At 45.0% G+C, this 23,425-nt stretch overlaps 1 protein-coding gene across 1 annotated transcript in view; it reads left to right on the forward strand.

The window, feature by feature from the left end:
• The window catches only part of SPOCK1 (SPARC (osteonectin), cwcv and kazal like domains proteoglycan 1), a 488,267-nt gene that overhangs the window by 190,968 nt on the left and 273,874 nt on the right, over positions 1 to 23,425 (forward strand). The window contains exon 3 of the mRNA XM_090288283.1: positions 16,273 to 16,318. Coding sequence (XP_090144409.1) covers positions 16,273 to 16,318 — 46 coding nt within the window. The remainder of the gene's footprint in view (positions 1 to 16,272; positions 16,319 to 23,425) is intronic.

Consider the following 23,425-nt stretch of genomic DNA (forward strand, 5'->3'; position numbering starts at 1 on the left):
AGAAAATGATGGGGTACCAGTACCTCCCTAAGACCCTAGTCCTTGCTCTCCTGCCCACTAGGTCCATCTTGGGTCTATAGTAGAAAGTATTCTCACGTCACCTGTGTTCGTTCTCCTCTTTTCCCTTCCAGACTATTTGTAGACTGTTTTCATTCCCTTTCTCCCCCTTCCACTTGTTCTTAATCCTCCTCACCTTTCATCCTGACCCGGGCCCAGGCTGACAGGTAGGTATGCTATAAATTTTGAGGTCAGCTAAGACCTTCTCCTTGAATATTTCCCACCTTGCTGTTGGCAGACACCCTGGCATGATTTTGTCACCTCTGGCTTGGATCCCTTACCCAAGGTGAGTGGCTTGGAAGACGGGACAGTCCTCTTGACCTGGCTCTGAAGGCAGGGCCCAGGAGCACGTTTTGTTGAGCGAGCGTAGGGGAGACATCTGCGCGGGCGCAGAAGCCCTGCTACACAGTGGGGGCGGGAAGAGCAGTTTCTAAGGACACCCATGTGTATGGGGGCTCTGTCCCCAGGAAAGGCAGTAGGTGCCGCAGTGAACCTAAATTTAACATTAAGGGCTCACCCTCACATCCTTCCCTGGGGTTTCTCCAGCCTGTGTCCGCACAGACACCCACATTTGGGGAGGGTATTTGCAGCTGTATTTGGAAACAGCTTTTCTAGAGGTTCTGCATTCATCCAGCACATGCATGGTCTAAGGACCTAGCATATCCCCAGGTACTTCCTGGCACTTCTTAGGGTGGCTGTCGTCAGTGGGAACTCTGGGACTTAAGAAACCCTCCCCAGAAAGAAGCTGGAATCAGTGCAGCGTTGCCTTTGGCACTTGGTCTGGCGCACAGTGCTGCTGGGTCAAAACTAGGCTGCAACAGCTTCTGAGAAGGCTCCATTCCTCCCTGGCAGGGGCCGGGAGGATTAAGCTAGAGATTTCCTCTGGCCCAAACTATTTTGGGAGCCCCTGTGAGGTAAGGAAAGGACCTTGAATGGCTGACTGAGAACCTGGCAGCCCTTCCCCAAGCAACCGTGTCTGTATTATCACCTTATTATGAAGGCATTGGCTCCTTCCCGCTGAGTCTGTTCCCACTGATAGCACGAGCGTGGGTCCCATCAGGAGCTGGTGTATGTAGGTGTTTCCAGCCAGCGCGCCTGCAGACGGCTGGGTGGGCTGCAGTGGCAGCCGACAGATAATGAGAAATCCATCATACACATGCTCTTGCTTGAAGCTCTGGATCACATGCGTTAAGCTGTGAGTAATGTGATTACTTAAGTGGCATTTTATTTACACTTTCACACAGAGCAGTGGCTGCTGCTTTTCCAACACAGCCGTCACCCAGGTTTGATTTCTTAAAAGTCTTCTCAGAGTTCAGATGGCAGCGTCACAAATACACTAATCCAGAGGAAACTAGTGGTCTGTGTTTAAAACTCTGTTATCAGCTTGGAGCAGGGGATATACTGAGGTGAGTTTAAAAATGCATTTACCACCCTGGCTGGGTGGCTCAGTTGGTTGAACTGTCATCCTGTGCACCAAAAGGTTGTAGTTTCGATCCCCGGTCAGGGCACATACCTAGGTTGTGGGTTTGATTTTCGGTTGGGGCACATATGGGAGGCAGCTGATTGATGTTTCTCTCTCACATCAATGTCTCTCTCTTTCTCTCTAAAAGTCACTAAAAATTATATTCTCAGGTGATGATTTAAAAAATGCAGTTACCATTTTTGGTTCATATTACATGCTGGGCATTTTGCACATATGTCTCAAACGATCCTCCCGGTAATCCCAGTAAAGGAGGCACCGTCGCCCTCGTATTACGGATGAGGAAACTGGAGCTTGCCCAGAATCACTTAGGCAGTGGCATGCACAGGTTAAGAGAAGTGACCAGTGAAAAAACTGCCATTGGCATTTATGTTTTTCAGTGTTTCAGACCGGGAAGCAGAACCATTGATTTCAGCTCCAAGCTGGGTTAAGAGCTGAGGTTTGTGAAAAGGGAGATGTGAGAAAGGGATGCACGAGGCTTTGATGGGCGACACCAAAGTCACCCGTGCAGTTGTTCCCAGGTAACTCCAGCAGGCAGCCCCGACAGGACGTCTCCAGTTGTAGCTGTGATTTGTGTGTCCTGCCGGGGCATCAGATAAGGTGTCTGAGCCTCAGATGCCTTATTCACTGGAGCCACAATTGGGCTTGTTGCAGGAGCGGTCACTGCCTGGTGGGTGAGTGTATGGTTTCTGCTGTGAGCTCTGGGCCCTCTCCTGTGTGGTGTGGCAGGGGCTGTGGCTGTGTGCGGTGAGGGAGCTGAGCGGAGGACTACCCTCTTCTCCCAGATCTTTCATTCCCTAATAGGGTGGCAGAAACATCAGGACAAAATGGTGGCCTGTGTACCAGCCCAGAAACAGGCTGATAATAATGGTTTGTGGTTCCAGTCAGTAACCTGGGAATGTTTCTAGTCCTTGTCCTGGGTCATGGCTCAAGAAGCTTGTCCTTCTTACTTCCTGCTTGCTTCAGTCTATGCTGTTGGTGCACATGAATCTGACACTGAAGCTTTGGGTGTTCTGTCCATTCATGTAAAAGTGATTTTACCTCTCTGGTCTGGTGTTTCCCTGATACAGTGTTAGGGTAATGCTGTCTTCATTTTCCCTCATTCATAGGCTTGGAATGAATGAACGATTGTGTGAATGAGTAAATGGATGAGTGAATAATCAACATACAAATACATGAAGTGATCCATGTTAGTTTGTTAAAGATTGAAAAATAATTAAAAAAATTAAAAGCAGAAAGAACATTCTCATATTCCCCCAACTGTTGATAACCATTGTTACCATTTTAATTTTCCTCTAATCCTTTCCTGCACTATTTTTCTTTTCTTCTTACCTTGTTGGGTCAAGGGCAATACTTAAGGGTGGTTGGGGTACCTAGAAGGTGTGACCCTGCACCTGCCTCAATGACAGGATCACTTTTGGTGGACAGGACCCACCCTGCTCCCATGGATTGTCCCCAATCTTGCAGTTGGGGGCATTGGTGCGCCTCCTTTCTCTGGGGGCCTCTGAGGAGGGGCACTGGGCACAGAGGGCTGTGCTTATGGAGTGGATGAAGAGTCACTTATGCATCTCTGGCTCTCTTTATACTTTTTGGTTTTCTGTTTCCTCATGTTTTTGTATGTCGCTTTCTTCTAGGAGTCTCTAATGCTTATGAGAAGGTAATTTTGCTAAAAAATTTGATCTTAGGAACTTCTTTTCAAAAAATTCACTCTTAATAGCTCTGGGCATTATGTGAAAAAACTCAAGTGGGTTCTTTCTCTCTTTCTTTCTCTCTCTCTTTCATTTTTAATCCTCACCTGAGGATATGTGTATTGATTTTAGAGAGAGAGGAAGAGGGAGAGAGGGAGAGAAACATTGATGTGGGAGAGAAGCATCCATCCATTGCCTCCCATATGCGTCCCGACAGGGAATTGAACCCACAACCTTTTGGTGTGTGGCACGATGCTCTAACCAGCAGAGACACCAGGCCAGGGCTGGACTTTTTTCTTTTCTTTTCTTTTTTTTTTTTTTTTAACATTTGTAAGTTATTAAAATAGGAAAGGGACTTTAAAGATTTAGGAGATAATTACTGTTTGTGTTCATATTAGGTTCTTACATTTAAAGCAGAAGCAGCTTATTGCTTCTATCTACCTTGGATTCTTCCAGTACATTGCTAGTCTGAAAATTGCTCCTCCTTTATTTACACAGAGCTTTCAGGCATATTTGATTTATTATTTGACATATTTAGAATCATTGGATTTTAGAGCTGGAAGGGACTTGCGTTATTATTAACATTCCTGTTATTCCCCCAAATAATAAATGAAAAGAAAGTGTAACAATAAAACTATTACATAGCTTCTGCTGGCTGAGTGCACCTCTACAAGAAATAAATATATCCTTATTGATGTGTATTTTGTTACCATATAAATGATCTCACCTGATAATTTTGCTCTGGAGGGTTTTGATTACGAATGGTGGGTACCAAGGAACCCTGGCTGTTCACCTCTCCCTGCACCTGCTCCCTGCAAACAAGAGTGGGAACTTTCAAAGGCTGAGTGAGAACAAGAGGCATTGTTATCACTGACTGGGTGTTGGGAGGGGGACCTCAAAGGTACCAGGTCCCAGGGCATGGTCACATGGCTTGGCCTTTGTTCTCAGGGAGCTCACCTTTGGAGTGAAAGATGTTTAGTTATTTAATAAAGTAAAGGTGTAGCAAGCTGGCGATATGTCTCTGCAGGATGGAGAGAGGGACAAACACACAGACTAGCTGGTTCCACTTGTGGTCCATGATGACTCACACATGTCCTTCATAGGTGGCATGGCTGCTCTCGCTTATGAGGTTGGAAGGGCCAGGGTGTGAGCTGGCTCTCATCCCTGGATTGTCATGCACAGGTCAGTGTGGCTTCTATAGACAGACGGTCATTGTTTAGCCTTCTAGGTAGAGCAGACAGATTGTCATGAAGTCGGCAACCAGCCACAGTAGCTATAGAGCTTCCTGGTCCCAGAGCAAAGGGCAGACTGAGTATTGTGGGGATGGGGGGTTTGGAAGACCCTGAACAAAGCTGGCAGGTGTCTCTGGTTTCTTGCCTCTGTGGCTGTACCTGGACTCAGGCTTCACTGCTTTTGGCTGGAGCCGAGGGCTTCCTCAGCAAAGACCTGAGCTCACGCTTGCCGCACATGCGGGTTCACACGGGGGTCCCTCTGCCTGTAGTGCCCGGTCCCCCACTGCATGTTCTGGCGGGGAACACTCCCCGTCTGTCCAGACTCGGCTTGAATCCCACTTCCTCAGTAGAGTCCTCCCTGGTTTGCAGGAGTAGTTGGTGGCTTCCTCCTCTGTGTTCCTGTGACTTTTATTTTTTTGTAATGACCACATTGCCAGGTAATATTATACTTTATCGGCTTGTGTTTCTGGGTTTCTGTACCCTGGTCAGACTGGGGGCTTCCAGAGTGTACAGTCTGGGTGTTACTCGTCCTTTTTCTAGCCCAACGGCAGATCTATGTGCAGCAGATATTCCGTCGGCGATTGTCGTGCGCATGGAGGACAGACTTCTAACACCGGTGTCCTTGGCTTTCATGGGTACACCTCTCATCCGTCCTGCACTCAGCCCAGAATGCTTCAGAAAATACCAGTTTGGTGGTGTCAACCTCCCAGTTCCCAGTAAGCCCCACAGTGACTGCTTATAAAGTCCGCAGTGGCTCATGAGTCTTGGAGGTCCGCAAGCCTCTTCACAGCTTCATTGTCACACTCTCTCTGGGTGCCCCAGTCCCTACATGGCCACGGCCAGGTTGTAGAAATTCCCTTGGAGGGGAGAGGACAGCCAGATGTTCATGGAGTAGACTCATCCGTGGGTCCCCTGGTAGTTGGGGCTGAACTACTGCTAGGGTATTCACACACATTGCTTTTTGTCTGAAGACAGTTCTCTCATTGTTCATCTGGGCTCTGTCTTGTCACATGACACAAGTACAGCATCTACTGGACCAAGGGGCCACATGAGCACTCTCTCAAGTGTGGAGCCTAGTGACATGCTTTGTGGTTGTCTCTCCAGTCTTCTGAGTCTGCCAGGCATCTTCTTGGTGGTGCTGGGAGTGACAGACTGTGTTACATCAATCACTGAGTTACATAAATGCTTGTGGAGTGAGAGGAAATGTAGGAGCTCATCTCCATGGTCCAGTGCTCATCAGACCCAGCAGCCTTGGGGAGTGTGGGTCCCTGTGGAGAGTCTTAGCTGGCCTCTGAGGGTGTTCCACTCCCACGGCAAGCTCTGGCTTTAGCCATGGCCATACCTCAGATAGGGGATGCCCACTCTTCTCCATGAAGCCTCTGGTGATTGTAGAGGTTACTCATGGCTGGGAGTGTTCCCTGCACCAGTCACCTCTTACAACAGGGGGAATGTCACTTCAGAGATTGCAGATTTCAAAGGAGCACTTTCTGATCCTGACTGTGATACCATTGATTTCACGTGGACAAAAGGCCTTGGCCAGATTGATTTCTAGGGCTTGAGTGAGGAACATCTGCTTGGGTCCAACAGCTAGAGCCTCAGGAGGTGGAGTTGGGCAGGCACCGTGGCTGCTAGGACACTTTTGGGGACCTAGTGGAGCGAGACTTTATTGCTACCCTTCGCAGATGTTCCCTTAAAGAGAAGAGGCTGAAAGACAGAGCTGGGAGGAACTGGAGCAGGCCTAGCTGTACAGCTAATAAAAATTTCATGAAAAGTCTGTGGCTTGAGGTTCCCAGAGTGATGGCCAGTGCCAAAGCCACTGCTTCCTCCATTCTGTGCCTTGATGTCAGAGTCGGATGTTCCGCTTTGAACTGGGCCCTAGGGAGTGCTGGTGGCAGACAGGGCGAGTGCTCAGCCCAGAGCACACAAAGGCAGAAGGCTCCTGAGGCCGCTGCCATCAGGGCCGATGGCCAGGACTCTGAAGCCCAGGAAGCCATCTGGGGTCCGGGTGGATCAGAAAGTCATGCTGTCCTGCCTGCTTTCCTGGAGCCTGGCGTGTGACAGATGGTTTAGCTGTTTGGTCTCACGAAGACTTTGTGAGGCAGGTGGTGCTATCCCATTTCACAGATAGGAATGCTGAGGTGAGGCACATCGAGTCCTGGCAGTGCTAGAGAGGCCTCTTGGGAGGTCTCTGGTCTGTGTGTCCATCTCCTGTCCCTTGGTATCTCCTGCCAGTGTCGCCACAGGGCAGTCAGCCCCGCGCCTTCCTTCCAGGGGCTCCTGTCTTCACTTGCCTCTCTGCTCCTGCCTTCATTTGAGGCGGTGCTGTGTGGGGTTAGAGCATGATCTCTGGAGTCGGGCAAAACTGAGCCCCAATCTCCCTCTGCTCCTCACTGCTTCAGCTCCTCTCTCAGCTTCAGCTTCCCCGGCTGTATAGTAAGGGTGCTTGATTGTGCCTGTATCAGAAGGTTATTTATTGTAAAGGTTCAAGGAAATAAAACAGGCAGGACTGAGCACAGTTCCTGGTACATTTTGAGCATTCAAAAATGGTAGCTGGTATTATAATATTATCATATGATTAATATTAATGTTACTATTACTTTGGTAATTTGATTTGATTTCAACTTTTTGATTTGAACCCCCACTTGATGCAAGTCCTAAATCTTGCATCAGATTTCAGCTCAGCTCTGGTGAGCCAGACCATCAAGTCTGCCTGCTCCGTAGAGCGACAGGCCATTGTGGATGCGGGGCGAGGATGTTGGGCAGAGGCCTACCCATCCTGCTCCCTCACAGCCTGCTCCATTCCTCCAAGACCTTCCAATGTCATCCCTGCTGGCCCCAGGTTTTGGTTACTGCGGCACTTGAGATCACTCTAAGGGAGTCGCCCATTTCAGTTTGCTCAGAAACCTTCAGGTCACAGAGAACTATGGCTTTGAGCCAGAGGGGATTAGTTGAGGAGTTGCAGCCCAAGGTACTGGCGTGAAAAAGTGGTGAGGTTGAACCGTTTTCTTTGCTCATCTGGGAGTAGATGCTTAGAGCACCTTTTGCAAAATGGGCCCTGGGCTGCGCCCTGGGGGTTGGTGGTGAAGGCGCCCGGCCGCTGGCCTTCTGTGTGGCTCAGTTGCAGGAGTAGCCATCCCAGAAGTGCGGGCACGTCATTGCTCTGCTGGGGGCATTGCCGAGGGCTGTAGACGGGTGTGCAGGGTTTGGGGACAGGACGGCTGCCCGTGAGAAGTGTTGTCTAAACTGGGTTTGACAGGGCAGTAATTGTTTCCCAATGAAGGGTGAGGAGGGTGATTCAGGCAGAGGAGGAGCAGCGCACGCAGTGTTTCAGAGGCCTCGGAGAGCCTGGGCTCCTGCAGGGCCAAGAATGGTACGTTTACGGAGAATGAGGCCTATGAGCTGGCACGGGGATGTGGGGAGACGGGAGGGCCCAACAGAGGCCCTACCCCGTAGGGTCCTGTGAGCTGCTGCTGGGCTTGGCCTTGGCCTAGGTGCTGGGGGAGACACCGTGAATATGTGAGGCAGGGGTGGTGTGACTACAGTGTCACTGTAGGAGCAGTGTGGACAGCAGCCTGGGAAAGGCTGGAGGGAAGCAGAGGCAGCGACCGGAGGGGAAGCTGTCCTGGACTGAGGGAGAGGCTGTGTGGCTACAAACATGGGGATGTGGGAGGTCCAGGAGGGAGCGGGCTTGGTCATTGTCTGAATGGCCGAGGGACGGCAGAGGGAGGACTGTGGCCTGAGATGTGGGTTCTTGCTGGGCAACAGGGTGGACTGAGCTGGGGAAGCCTGGAGGGGCAGACCTAAGAGTGGAAGATGGAGACAGCTCCAGAAAACTCTGAGAACTGGGGAACAAGGCCCTCGGTGAGCTGCACCTGGTTTGCTGTTTGTGGTGGGTCTGCCGCCTGGTCGCCTCTCAGTCAGTGATTGAGTTAGTGTGTGGTTCCTTTAGCCAGGAGGCTGCACGTTCAGATAATCTGGGGAGCTTTAAAAAAACCCACTATGGAGGCCACAGGCCAGACGGCCGAATCAGCAGCTCCTGGGTGGGGCCTTAGTGTTTGGAAAGCTCCTCAGTGACCCCAGTGATCATGGAGGCTGAGAACTACTGCTTCCCCTGTCACTGCCTGCACCTCCTGTGCAGGATGAGTAGGGAGGAAGAGGTGAGGTGGTCGCTAATGGCTGGGGCTTTATACCCTAAAAGGTAGGACCCGGGTGTGGTGGAGGCCTGCCAGCCTCAGAGGTGGCACAATTAGCATTTCAGAAAGATGGTAGGACCAATTAATTTGGAATTTATGATACTGTGATAAGACAGGGCCTCAAGCCAGGATAATTTGTATTTTCTGTGACGTAAAGGTTTACAAGATAGCTAGGGTCTTGTTTGGTGTGCCAATGAGATGCAGTTTGTCAGGGTCTCTCCATCTGTTTTCTACGTGTAAGTGAATGATTATGCAGAAATTTTGCCTGTTCAGTGCAAGCCCAGTCCCCTTGCCAGGATACAGTTAGTGATAATTGGTATGTGCGTAATATGGCATGTAATACCTAACAGTGTTTCAGAACACCTCACTGGATATACAAAATAGCTCTGTGGTGTAAATAATTCCTGGTTTCAACAGATAGGGTCACTACGTCTCACAGAGGGAGTGGTAGCCTAACCTTTAAACAGAGACATTCCTGCAACTCAGGTGTTCAAATTTCATTGAATTTGTTCTAAGCCACTCTTCCTATGTGAGACTAATAAATTACATGAATTTAAAAATACTTCACAACTGTTTTTCCCAGGCGCAACTGGTCCCCCTTCACTTGGGCCTACTTGATAAGGTTCAAATGCACAAGAAGTCACAGTATTGAAATGTGAAACACATTATTTCTACAAAGCCTACTTCAGTGTTCCTGGAATATCTCGGTACTATAAACCTCTGGAGATGGACACAAAAGTGTACATCTTTTATGGACTGAGTAATTCTGTGTGTCTGATCATGTACCAGGCACTTTGCTACAAGCTCACCTGATTGTAGTCTTCTTTTATGGAATGGGAACTGGGACTCAGAGAAACTGAAGTGCATTGTGTAAGACCACACAGCTGATGAGTGCTAGAGGCAAAATTTGAACCCCTATCTGCTCCTGTCAACCCTGGCTGGTTTGGCTCAGTGGATTGAGCGTCGGCCTGCGAGCTAAGTGTCGCTGGTTCGATCTTCCAGTCAGGGCACATCAGAGAAGGAAAACTCTGATTCCAAAAAACCTCCGCTGCCTTGCGGCATACCTCTTCAGGGAAAGGCTAAGGGAGTAAACCCCGACAGAAAATCCGGAGCCGGAGTCCCTAAGGCGGTTTGACGTTGTAGTCAACACCGGCAACTCCTGTGGCACACCTGAAGCCAAGCTGTATTGACTCCGTCTTTCCCTTGGATCCCTCAGCTGCGAAGAGAGGGGGGGGGTCTGCTGCATGGGCAACAGCAGACCCTCCATATCACCCTGCCCAGGCTCTGTAGCTTCAGCTTCACTGGAGAGGACACTCCAGCGTCATCGCAAGATGTCGATTCAACACGGGAGGAGACAGATACCGTGTCACTCCCGAGTCGGACTGCACAGCCATTCTCGGTGGTGCAGATAGACTCTTAAGAAGCTACACCATTGTCTCTCGAGGCTCTGTAGCTTCAGCTTCACTGGAGAGGACACTCCAGCGTCATCGTAAGATGTCGATTCAACACGGGAGGAGACAGATACCGTGTCACTCCCGAGTCGGACTGCACAACCATTCTCGGCGGTGCAGTTAGACACTTAAGAAGCTACACCATCGTCTCTCGAGACGGACGGCTGCTGACGATCTGCTCCTGTGCTTTTGATTCCTTAGTGCTCTCGGCTTCTCTCCTTCCTGCATATTCAGAAGGCTGCTCCTGATTAGCACAGACATTTCAATAATTTTGGTCATGAGGTCAAGGGTGTGGTGGCTTTCAGTCTGAGGAGACACCCCTTGTCTTGGTCAGTGGACAAATGGAGCACCTTATACCCATTCATATTCCCAGGAAAAGGAGCCACACGCAGAACATACTTTGGGGAAGATACTCAGACTCAGTTTTTCTCTTTGAGAAAAGAACAAGTCCCTGGGTCACTCTCCCCACCCCCATTGTAGATGGACAGACAGGGACAGACAGAAGATCCCAAGGAAGGGGAGCTCTTTAGCTCTTTTTGGTGGTCATAACCTTTTAATTGGCTAGAGGTGCCATAACAGTCTCATTCATTTACATGTTTCTGAGACCATAAATCCATGTCTTTCTCAGGTTTTAGACCCTATCAAGCCATTTTTGAGCTGCAAGGCAAAATAATTTCTTTGCAGAAATGTATGTCTATTATACTTGGTCTGATGTCGTTTCAGGGTTTTTATTGAATGTCACCCTATGTCACAGGAAATTGTTCATTTGAAACTCCTGCAGATAATAATCACGACTGAGTGTTGGATTTAATCACAATTTTGCTAGCTGTTTCACAGTATTGACCTAGATCACTAGAGCACACTCAGATTTGTCCCCACTTCCTGTATTCCCCCCGTAACCTGATATTCTTTCCCATGAACTTGGTGAATGATGGGACCTTTTCCAGGGAATGACGGTCAGTGGCTTTTTAAAGTTAATGATAATATGAAAATTTTATGCAGTTATCAAAATGTTTACATTCTTTCCTATTGTTTGATGTTATTCTTTTATTTTTTCTCATTTATAATGCTTTCGTACTCAGGAAGTTGAGGTAGGTTTTTGACTTTTCAACTGTATGTAGACATAGCATCAAAAGAGTTGCCAAATAAAGTGTAAATTTCATTTTAAATCCTAAATCTCGATGGTAAATATTTGTTTTAGTTCAGTGAACGAGCACTGCACATACTTATTTTTCATTGGTGTATCCAGGGGATGTAATTTATCAAATGCATATAAACAGTCCATTTGCTGCTTTATCTTTTCTCATTAGTTACAGTAAAAGTGTGACAGTCAGTTATTATCTGTGGTTTACTGGTGGGCTATTTATTGAAAGAGCAGAGCAACTGATGTTGTTACTGAATCAGTTTGTCTGAGGCCTGCAGGACTTTATACCAAATGTCAGACCAATTTATTGAAGAATCACTCTATTCAGGAAGAAAGTGATTTCGAGTGTGTGCATGAACATGTACCCACCTATATTTCCTCACACACTAGTAACAGTTACGGGGATTACCCAGGGATACAGGGATGGTAAAGCTGGAACAGCTTCCTTGTGTTTTATACAATTCGGCCAGCACTTAACTGTGTGCTCATTACTCGCTCCTGGTCGAGACAAACGAAGCTCCCATTTATTTTCAAGGCTGGTATTTTGTATTAGCTCAGGTAATCTTCAGATGAAACTGCAGGATTCAAAAAACTTAGCTGAAATATTTAGGAAGGAGAAATGATCTGTTCCGTGTTAGCTAAGTGTCTCTGATATGTAATATCTGAAGCTGTGAGGTAGATGCTGTATTGTGACATCACCTTCAGAAGCCAAAATAAAGCAGCTGGGCTTCCCAAATGGCGTTCTGCCACCCCACCTCTTCCTTGGAGTCTACTTTGACAATATCCAAAGCTGCAATAAGCACCTCTTGAAAGGCAAATCCCTGGGGAATATTTGAACTAAATTGTGTCAGCCAAGTTGGGACTGTGGGGCAGTGGAATAAAAATTCAGGTTCCCATTCCCAGTGGGCCTGAACCACACACTTCCCAGTTGGTTATGAGCATCCACAATGAAGGGACATAATCACTTAAAGTACAGCAGGGATATTTTTGCCTCATATGTTAGGGAGGATTAAAGGTTTTATTGCAAGATGCTTTATAGAGCAGAATGTTCTTTGGCATATATGACTATATATGTACATATATTTATTAAGTTATGTATTGATAATTACTATATTCTTAATATCTATTACACATAATAATATACAATGTGTTATATATGTATAGCTTTTAAACAGATTTCCTTTCCATGAATGCTTATCAAAATGAATATTTCTAAAGTAGTAGAAAACCAAGAGTTACTGGGTGCCAGTAATTTCACAGTATCCAAAACTATGTTAGTAAGGTATTTTTTTAGCAAGATAAATGGAGAAATATGGTTTTATCTATATTGCTAATGTGTGGACAATTAACAAAAAAATTGGGCCAATGATCGTTCCCCATCTGCCATTCTTCCTCTGCCACCAGCACCAGCTCCTTTTGCCTCATCCTAGCCATGTAACGAATTGTCACACTCTTACTGTGATCTCTATGTTGGCCTTTTATGCCTTCTTACTGGGACTTTATTCAGACATAAGTCAATATGTTCAAGTTTGAGACTGTTTAAATGTATAGATTCTTCCAGATTTTAACAGCTGGGTAGTTTCCTAAAGAGTTGGGTAATTTCCATTTATGAAGTGGCATAGTGGCCTGGAATCAGCTTCCCCTCAGACTGTTCTCTGCCCTGCCCAGGAGAGGCCTGACGTCATTACACTGGGCAGTGAAGCCCACAACATACACACGCACAGTGATGTTGCCATCCTTTACTTCTCAGCCTGCATTATGCACTAATAGGAGTAATTGAATTTAATAAATATTTAGACCTTCATCTTGCCATTTAGGTTTATGCTTTGAAAATTAACTGTTGCTGAGGTCCTTGCGGGTCACTTTTAAAAGCTTCATTGCTAGATGATAAAATGACAAATTAAGAGGCCAACTTGGACAGATACACCTCTCCTGGCTAGTTTGAGCTAACACATCTCACGTGCTTTTTAGCACAGCCTGAATTTTAACAGGCCACAACTTTATTGGGTTAGAAGGGATATCAGAGGCAGTGGCTCCCTGAGTCCTGGGCAGATTCTGGGGTCCATTCAGCAGGAACACACTTTAATACAGCACAGCAACGAGATGGTATGCAGGCAGGCAGGCTGCTTCCTAGGATGGGAATTGTCCCTGCTAGAAAACTGTTAGAATTGTCAGCAGCAGGGAAGTCATGGTTCTGTTTCAGGATAAGGTAAAATATACACTATGTATTTTTATTTATTTAGATATAAAATAAGAGTAGTGCCCCCTGGGTCTTAGGTTTTGGAAAAATGTCCAGCACTGGTATTGACGAGAGAGTATTAGTTCAGGGCCACCCGTAGCTGTCCTCACGTGCTTTGAGCATCCGATTGTGAAGTGGAACCCAGGGATGAGCACAGATTCAGGAGGTGAAGCCCTAGAAGTGAGACTCTTTTATTTTTGCTTTTTTTTCCATGTGGGTTTGGATGCTACCTCACTAGAAATGCCTGCAATGTAGAGTGAATTGCTGGATTTAGCCCTGGCCTGCTTGGATTTGTCACATGTATAGGCCAGTGAGCCCTGGCTAGCACAGTGTGGAAGGCGATCCATGCGTCTGGGCATCTCTTGCTCAGACCCTGCTGCAAAATGCCCTCCAGGAAGTCCCCTCCCCTGTGCTCACTGACTATCCCCCAAGTGGGCTCTGGTACCTAGAGCACTTCTTGTGTGTTCCTGGTCATGGCCCCCGACATGTGGTTTTTCTCTCAGCTGTAGCCAAAACAGTTACACCACAGGTTTGATCAGCTCCTGGCTCATTGGTTTTTGCTTTGGCAATTCACTTTCCTAAGGCAGAGCAAAGGCAATCAGATGTAAGGAATCATTTTCTTTCCCTGCTTGGCCTTGCTGAGCAAGGGGCTGTTTGAAGGACCCATTTTGCATAATGAGCTTTCACTCAAGGTGTACTTTCACATTTTGGCAGCAATTAGGCAGTGTTATTACATTTCAATGGGTTTCAGATATTCTAATGCAGATATCTGCTTTCAGAGGCTCTACATTTAAAACTATGATGTTCCCCAAGAAATCTGTAAAAAGAGCAATTATAGAAAAAGTGACAGGGTCCAGAAGCATGCTTCAAATTCCATCCAAGTTCTAAAGTATGTTGAAGTCATTAGGGAATACTCAGTTCTTGAGACTTTTGCGAACCTTTCTTCGACATCAGAGAGAATGTGACATTTCGGACACACATCCGAAGTTCCCAAGGACTTCCTTGTATTAGGACAGCTTATTCAAGTAGAAAGCATTTCACAAGACTCCACATTGCCATCGGACATGCCATCCGTTGGATGCGAAGGGCGCATCGGTGAACCACAGTTGGAAAGATGGTCGTTTTGTTACATTTTTCTTCAGTGGTGAAGAGGAGTTCATCTTGGGTTGTCTCTCCTCTTGCCCTCGTGAACGGTGGAATGTGTTGGCACTGTGCTTGTGTCTAGGCTCAGAGCACAATGGCCATCAAACTGAGAAACTGGGTGCTAAGTTTTCCACCCACCATTTAGCCCTTAGAATCATTTAACACTGGCTGCTGAGTTTCAAACCACATAGTTCCAAGTATTCAGAATCATGGATGTAGAGAAATGTGGCAGAGGGATTGTTTTAAGCTTCCTCAGTAATATTTTAGGGTGCAACCTGAGAGACACCCTGGCCAGATGGGTGAAATGGGCAGTTACCCCATCACATTAGTGCCAGAGCAAAGGGATCCAATGCCTTGGAGTTAAAAATAATTTAATGACGAGCCACCAGGATCCAGAGGAACCTGTTCATGTTTATTCATGTTCTGGAAAATGGAATCACTGCCCATGAAGCAGTGTGTTTTGATTTTACTCTAAATCCAGTTTCCTAAAATCTGTTTAAGGGCTTAGGTGAACTTAACGAAGGTCTAATAGAGTCAGGTAATTGCACAACACAGAGACCAGTAAAATTCACAGGAGATCGTGGCGGAGATAAACCCCAGCAGGAAACAGCACGGACAATAATTTAAAGTAATAGTACACTTTGATGTAAACTAACTTCCCTGGAAGAGAAATTGAAGCCTTATTTTGGACATTCTGAATCTGTCTGCAACATTCAGAATACCTGCCAGAAACACACACAGCAAATAATTTGGGTACAGCCAAGAGGAGATTAACTGAAAAGGGGGCACATGCCCTAAAAGTGGCGTGAGGGGGATGTACAAGGGGGAAGACTTCAGTTTTTCTGACACAGTGGGGGTGGGTGAGAGCTGGAGTTGGATAGAGAGTAGGAGACAGCTAGAGGTGGTTTGGCAGGAAAGGGCTGTTAGAAATGGGGAAGAGATTAAACGTAACTATGAAGAAGGGAGTGACCCAGGCAGGCCCTTGCAATTTTAAAGTAATGAAATGTCTAGCTTTGGAGTGTAAATTGATTCCAGCTGTATGCAAGGAAGACGTGGTTATCAATCAGCCAGATTGGCCAGCCTGTGGTTTTTTTTTTTATCTTCACACACTCAGAACAAATGGTATGAAGCTACATGTATGCCTGTGGTTAATTGTAGCATTTGCACGGCCCTCTGTTTTTAGGTTTTATGAGTGTCAGAAAACTGCAGCTGTGCACAAGTTACATGTCTCCATGTAAAAGAAATGTTGACAGTTGAATTATCAGCTGTTGCAAACAAAGAGGCGTAATCATTAGCGAGCGCAGCAAGTCCGCTGCAGTATAATTGAGAGCAAATACACCTTACACTTTCGGAAGGCCTCAAGGTTTGGTTGGTCTGTCAGACGGAGGAGAGCATTGCTGCTTCTGTATGAGGCTGGAATGCTTTTACTCTTCCCAGAGTTTAATACATACAGTTTGAAAGACAAGAATTGGAAAAGTAAATTGTTATTGTTGATTGCATGTTAATGTCTGTTTTGGGAAAGAGTTCTAAGTCGCTACTGTTTTCCTTTGTGTTTTGGGAGGTGGGGAGAAAGGCAGCTTTTTATGCAGTTACATGAGACGTTTTCTGAAGTCTGACCTTTGTTTTCTATTTTTTCCTTATATAGGATGATTATTTCAGAAACTGGAATCCCAACAAGCCCTTTGACCAAGGTAAAGGATGCCATATTTCTTGCTGTATATTTCATGGGAAGCACTGTCTCTTTTTTCCTTCCTTTCATGCCGAGTTATGGTTTCCACATAGGCCAGCTAGCTGCCTTATTTTATTGACTTTGGGAACTGAATTGACTGGTGTGGTTGAAACTGTTTTTTATCAGATTGGTTATTTGTTTGAGATTGCCTAAGACAGGTTGAGAAAAAAAATGTATTCGAATTGATCACAATAATCACTACTGGCTTTTGTTAAAAAAAAAAAGAAAAAGAAAAAAGAAAAGTGGTTATAAATTAATCTGCTGCATTGTTGGGCTGAATCCAGTGATTTCATTCATGGAAGGAACTATGCCTGAAAGACGCTGCCCAATTCACATGAAGCATAAAAATGAAACTTTCTTTCTAGAAACAGGTTAATCACAAGAGGCTTTCAATAGCACTAATATTTGTGTTTGTTAAATAACTTCGTCATGGTTTCTGAACAAAAGCTTGTTTCAGAGCTGGCTCACTGACCACTTGGGTTTGAGTGTGGTCCTCAGAGGGCTCCTCCCCTCACACCATAAAGCCCGTGTCCTGGGGCCGATGTAGATTGCCACTGGGCCCTCCTGTGACTTATTTAAGACACAGTGAGGCTGCCGTGAATCACGAACCTGTTCCTCCTGTTCCATGTGTGGCTGCTGCCGGTACAGACCTTGCCTGCTGAAAATGATGGTAGGTTGTATTTAAGTACCTGTATGCAATTAATGCTGACACTCGGAGAAAAAACATAACTAAGTCTCAAGGTTCACACTTCTGAGGATGAGTTTCAGTTGTGTAGCTTGAGTATTTGATGGGATCGTGATGGCCAACTTGACACAAAGAAATCAAGGATGGCATTGACCTGTAACAGGGTAGAAGGTGCTCCTTTCTGCCTTCTCTCTGTCATTTTGGTGGGTGACACTTTCTCTCCGGACTCTAGTTTTCTTATGAGCAAAATTGGTATTAAGATTCCCACATATGTATTTCAGCTCATGACTTCAAGTAGGACACCATTCTATTCATTCATACATTCATGCATTTGTTCATTCTCAAACATTGATTGAAATATTACTGTGTGCATAGGCACCAAGCCAGGTTCTGGGGATAAAGCAAAAAAATGTGGTGCCCACCCTGGAGGAGCTCTCAGTGTGGAGATAACACAGTCAATAACAGCAGTAGTGTCTGTTGTTAAAGGCTGCGATGCAGGTTGGAGTGTGGAAGCAGGGAGTCTATAGGAGGGGGAGTTGGTGTGCATGCATGTGTAGGGAGCACATACCAAAGAAGACTTTCTTCAGAGGATCTGTCTGGGCTTATATATATCTTAGCAACCTCCAATTAGAGCATAGGAAGGTATTTGTAATTTAGTTTAGCAATTTTCCATCAAAATTTCTGAAAATTTCCTTTGAAAAGCTGTACCTTCATTTTGGAAGAACACTCAGATGCAGAGCAGGATATTATCTGTGTCTGAAAACACGCCCCTCTGTAAACATCCCTGTCAGGATTTTGCTTACAGAGATACCTCAACTGGCCATGGAACTGAACCGGAAATAGGTTCTTGTCCCATAAGGATCAATGTTGCCTAAATAACTGCCAGATTAACACTTCCCCAAGACTTGCAAGCAAAATGCAAGAACTTTACCCAGAGAATACATTTTTCCTGTTATTAATACATATTGGAAAGGTAATGCATGAAGCTGGGCATCATTTGCCCCTTGGGGATATAAATGATAGCTTCCCTTGATTGGAGGGTTAACACGGAAACTGAGCACCAAAAAGAACATGGTATTTAAATCTGTTTAACCAAAAGACTAGAGTATGATGGCCACTATTTCCAGCAGAGCCCTGCCCCCTGCTCCCTCTGTTTGTACCTTTGCAGGCTTGAAAGCCAGATCTGTTTATATTGGGCCAGCCAAAAAGTCCATATGTTTTATTTTTTCTGTAAAATAAAAGACATTTTTTAATTTTTCACCAATAACTATTGATTTGGATATTTTGAGTATGTCAGCTATCTCCTGCTATGGGATGCTAGTGGGTAGAGACCAGAGGTGCCGCTAAGTATCTTCTAATGTATAAGACAGCCCCACAGCAAAGACTTATTTGGGCAAAATGTCAGTAGTACCAAGAAACTTTGCAAACCACTTTTGAGAGTTTCGATCAGTCACAGCACCTTCTCCATACACTGTACACATCATTTTTTTTTTTTTTTTGCATTTCAGTGGTGTTTTTACCTTTCTTGAAATAATAAAGCATAATATGCTGAAAATGTTGCATATTTTCTTCTATCCTCAATATTAAAATGGCTGCACAAAAATTCACCAATTTTGATAAGTTTTTTTTAATAAATGCTGATATGACAGCTATCACAATACAGTCTAACAAAATTGTTTGGAATGAAGTTAAAGACAACTAAGCACTACTAGATCCATCATATAGAAAAAAGCTAAATGAAATTTTTGGCCAACCCAATATAAATCACCCAGAAAACCTCCTGATTTTATGGGGTATAATTGAGGACTTCAGCTGAGAGGCCCCATCCTGTGCCTCAGGTATAGCTGCTGTTGGCTATTTATATACAGAGCCATGGGGAGAGAAGGCAGTTCTGAGAATAGCCTTCACTTAAAATATCAGCCCCAGCAGATGTCATCAATTACATTGTGTTCTGCTCAATAAAAATGGGAGGTTACTATATCAGCGCTGACACCACTTGCTGAAATATAAACCACAGGCATGGAAGATGTAGAGCATTTCATCTTCCAGAAAATAGGAGAATTGCTGAACTCCAGTGGAAGTTGTCAGCTGCAGAGAGGTCACTTCCCCTCCTAAGCTGAAAAAAGAATCAAACACGGTTCAGGTGGCTTTGTGATTAGGGGAAACTTTCAGGGTGGAAAGCATTCCAGAGTTTCAGATGACATACATGGACTGGGATAGAGGTGGAAGGGGCCTCATGATGGAGGTGGGTGTGGAGTGGGCTTGACATGAAAGGGAAAAAAAGGGGAAGGAAGACCATATGGGGAATCTGGTGGAGTGCAGCCAGAAAGGTGGAGTTGAGGCAGGTTGTGAAGAACATGCCAGGCTATGAAGTCTGAACTTTGTTTCATTGGCACTAGGGAGCCATAGAATGTTTGTGAGCAGAGGAGTGACATAATGAGGGCAATATTTTAGAGGTCTTAATCTGGTGACTCAACAGCTATGATTAGGAATCTAAGACATACCTGCTAAATGATGTCCCTCCTTCAGGACTCTTCGGCAACTTCTCCACTGCATCATTAATCAGCTTGGAGTTTGGCTTATTCCAAGGTGGTCAGATTTACCACTCAGTTTTTGGGTTGACCTCTGAAATGCCCAGGGAACTCCTGATTGTCTTAAGTGTTGGTGTGAATAGTTAGGACACTCATTGTATTCAAGAAGATTTGACTTTGGGTGGTGGACATGCAATGCAATATATAGGTGATGTATCATAGAATTGTACACTTGAAATTTTATTAATGTCACCCCAATAAACTTAATAAAAAAGAAATAGCTACCTGCAATTCCTCTCTCTGCTTAAGGATATTTACTGAACTTTGACCAACTGGGCTTTATAGAACGAGCACTTGTCATGTAATTGACTCCAAGACAGTTATCAGAAAAGTGCCTCACCTGCCAGGATCCTTCCACAAGACAGAAGATGTCTTTCAGTTGTTATATTTAAGCGAATCATTAATGCTTCTGTCAGTGGTGTATAAGAGCCATCAACTTTGTGGGCTTTTCTAAGAAGAATTCTTTCTGAGATTTGAGTAGAGTAGGATATCCTTTTTGATTGTAATGATTTAATGCCAAATTTCACAGAAGGGACAAACAGGAGTTGAAAACTTTCCTTTATGAAATCCTCAAAGACAGACACCTATGGAGAGAGCTGGGCAGGTACATAGTTTGAGAGGGCAACGGGCAAATGTGAGTGGTTTCCTGTCTTGTGTAGGTGAGAGGAGTGGAACTGGATGAGGAGCAGATACAAAGCTTCTGCTTCTGAAAGTGTCATCTGGTCCAGCAAGATGCTTCCCCGAGAAAAAGCCTCTAGTCAAGTAAGTTTGGGACATATCCCTACTCTGTTCACCCCTTGGAGGTTTACAGTGCTCATTAGCAATTCAGAAGCTCTACGAAGTCTTTTAGCAAAACCCGTTTAACTTGCCATTTTCCAGATTTGCCTTTGACCACGTTTTTATTTTTTCACTCCACACCTATTGGGTACCCAAAGAACGCAGTGTATTCTATGGGGATACATTTTGGTAAGTGCGGTATGGGGTCTTGGGCCTTGCAGTCAGATTCTCCAAGTTCAAGACTTGACTCTGCCTGTTACTAGTTGTGTCACTCTAGGCAAGTGGCGTAACTTCTCTGGTTCTAAGCCTTCCCTTCTGGAAAGGCAACAGCAAAAGCTTTGAGAAGATTAAATGAGTTAGTATGTCTGGCATGTAGGAAGTGCTCCATAAGTGTTGTTTTAGCAAGCAATTGGTCTTTCTGATTCCCCACTCCTCCCACTTAGCTGCCTCGCCCTGCTGCTTCCCTCCCTCCCTTCCCACTCAGGGTTTTTTCTTTCTTCGTTTATTCCCATCTGGGGGCCTTAGGAGTTGTAAAGCTCTGAAGCTCTCAGGGCTAAATTGGAGCTGGCCTGTTTTATATTAGGCAGGTCACTGTAGTGGGGCACCCCAGATCCTCATTATTGGGGCTCAAGAGGTTCACACTCTTAATGTGCTCATTTATTTATTTTATAAAGTCGCCAAGTGCTCACTGTTTAAGCTTGCTGTGCTAGATAATAGGGACCACACTAATAAAGGCCTCTCTGTGGGACATTCCAGGTTATTGATCATAAATCATTTATCTAAGGTCTTATACAGACATCACGTGTGTGTAAGTACAGTAGTGCCCCCTTATCCATGAGGGGTGTGTTCCAAGATCCCCCATGGATGCCTGAAACTGCAGGTAGTACTGACTCATATATACTGTGTTATTTTCTATAGATATATGACTATAATAAAGTTTAATTTATAAATTAGGCATAGTCAGAGATTAACAATAGTAGGTAATAATAAAATAGGACAGTTATAACAATATACTGTAATATGTGAGTGTTCACTCTAATAACCGATCTCATAATCTACATAGCTACTAAATGACTAATGGGTGAGTAGTATACACAGCGTGGATATGCTGGACAAAGGGACAATTCATTATGTCCTGGACAGGATGGAACAGGATGGTGCAATACTCTTATCACGCTACTCAGAACAGCATGCAATTTAAAACGTAGGAGTTGTTTATTTCTAGCGGTTTCTATTTAATATTTTCAGACCTGGGTTGACTGTGGGTAACTGAGACCATGGCGGGGGGCAAAACCACGGATGAGGGGGTCTGTTGTACTGGGGGTGATGGGTGGGAGCAAAAACCAGTGGGGAAGTGGTCTGGGAACCCGGAAAACCCATAAGGTGCCAAGTATTTACATAAATGACAGAGGTCAGTTTTAATTGAGGTGACAGCGTTTGCTACAAGTTGGCCACACTCATTCTGTGTCGTTGTATGCAGATCAGTGTGCCACAACTGTTGATAGCAATCACCTTCAGTGTGATAATAAAGGTGTTGAAATAAAGATTCTTTTTTCCTTTGGAGGGGGAGGCTGTTGAGGAAGGTTATCCAAATGGTCCAGAGGGGGAAGAAAGAGAATTTATTCAACTACAGTACTGTGGTAAAAAAAAAAAAAAAAAAAGGTTTTGCTTGGGGATTCAAAGAACAGGGAACAAACAAGGAGCAAAGTGAATTCTAACAAGTTGTTTCGGAGCTCCTCAGCCAGTTCTTTTTGAAGAAGAAAATTGAAATTATTCATAATGCCTCTGCTGAATAAAAGGGTTTCTTGTTGCGCTGGGGGGTTGGGAAAGTAATTTATGTGTGTAACCAAAACTTCACTTAGGCTGAAATGCTGATTACCTGAGGATGTCCTGAAGTGATAAGACAAGGTTAATTTAGATTCTATCCAGAGCCGTGGTTCACTCAGGAAAGAACCCACCGATTTGTTTGGCTATGAAGTTACACTTGATAAGACAAACCATTTTAGGAGAAATGGCTGAATGGAGGATTTATCATGGAATTTTTCTGAGACAAGTGGATCCCTTTAATGTGGAGTAAATGAATGTTTTGGGCAAAGTGTATAGCTGTTGGTTTTAAAGATAATGTTTTTCTTGTGGAGTGAATACTAATCACTCATTCAGAGCAGCCTGGCTCTGGCTGAATCTCAGGTGATGCTGGTGATCTTCAGAGCAGACTATGAACTTGTAGAAATTGATCTCCAGATAAAAATAAAGCCCTGAAAGTTGGGGACCCCTTTCACTCATGCTGTTCCCTCGCATAGAAGAAAAGAAGAAAACTTTGCTCTCTGACTTACAATCTATTCTACCAGGATCCTGACAAGCTCAAGTCCTGACCAACACCCTGCACTGTTTTGAGGTGAAAATTCTAAACCTGAAAGTGAGAGTTCTTCCGTGTTCCAGCTGTGCTTCTGGAGCCAGCGCCCCATGGGTTGTCCCAACGTTCACGTTCTGTTGAAGATTTAAAGGGTTCAACGGGAAGGAAAGATGGCTTATTTTTGAAATAGTTCTTTAGAAAAAGATTTTCTCCTTTAGATTAATATGAAATTTTACATTGTGGCCTTCACAGGACTCTTATGTGCCCATGGTATCCTCTTGATGTTGAATTTAATTTCACGTGCAAAAGAGCCTCTGATTTGCATTCATACAGCATTGGCAATCTTTTTGTATTTAAGGATCTATTCACCTTATCTGATTCCTTCAACTGTTGATCTTCAGAGGCAGCTGGCCTGTTTCCCTCATGTTTGGTCTGTTTGGTGTCTCTCTCTCACCTTTGCCTTTCCACATACTTTAAAGATGATTCTTTTCTCTAATAGCAACAGATCCTCTTAACCCATTCCCACCACAGATACTCACACCCCACTGTAGCCTCCTTCTTTTGTCTTGATTATGACAATGACATAGTGTTTAAAAAGAATTCTAGAGGATGGACTTGTAAATGTTACAAGTCAATTGTGCCGGGAAAGAAACAGAAATCTAT

This window comes from Furipterus horrens, unplaced genomic scaffold (assembly GCF_987537825.1).
Source record: "Furipterus horrens unplaced genomic scaffold, mFurHor1.1.pri manual_scaffold_10, whole genome shotgun sequence".
Taxonomy (NCBI): domain Eukaryota; kingdom Metazoa; phylum Chordata; class Mammalia; order Chiroptera; family Furipteridae; genus Furipterus; species Furipterus horrens.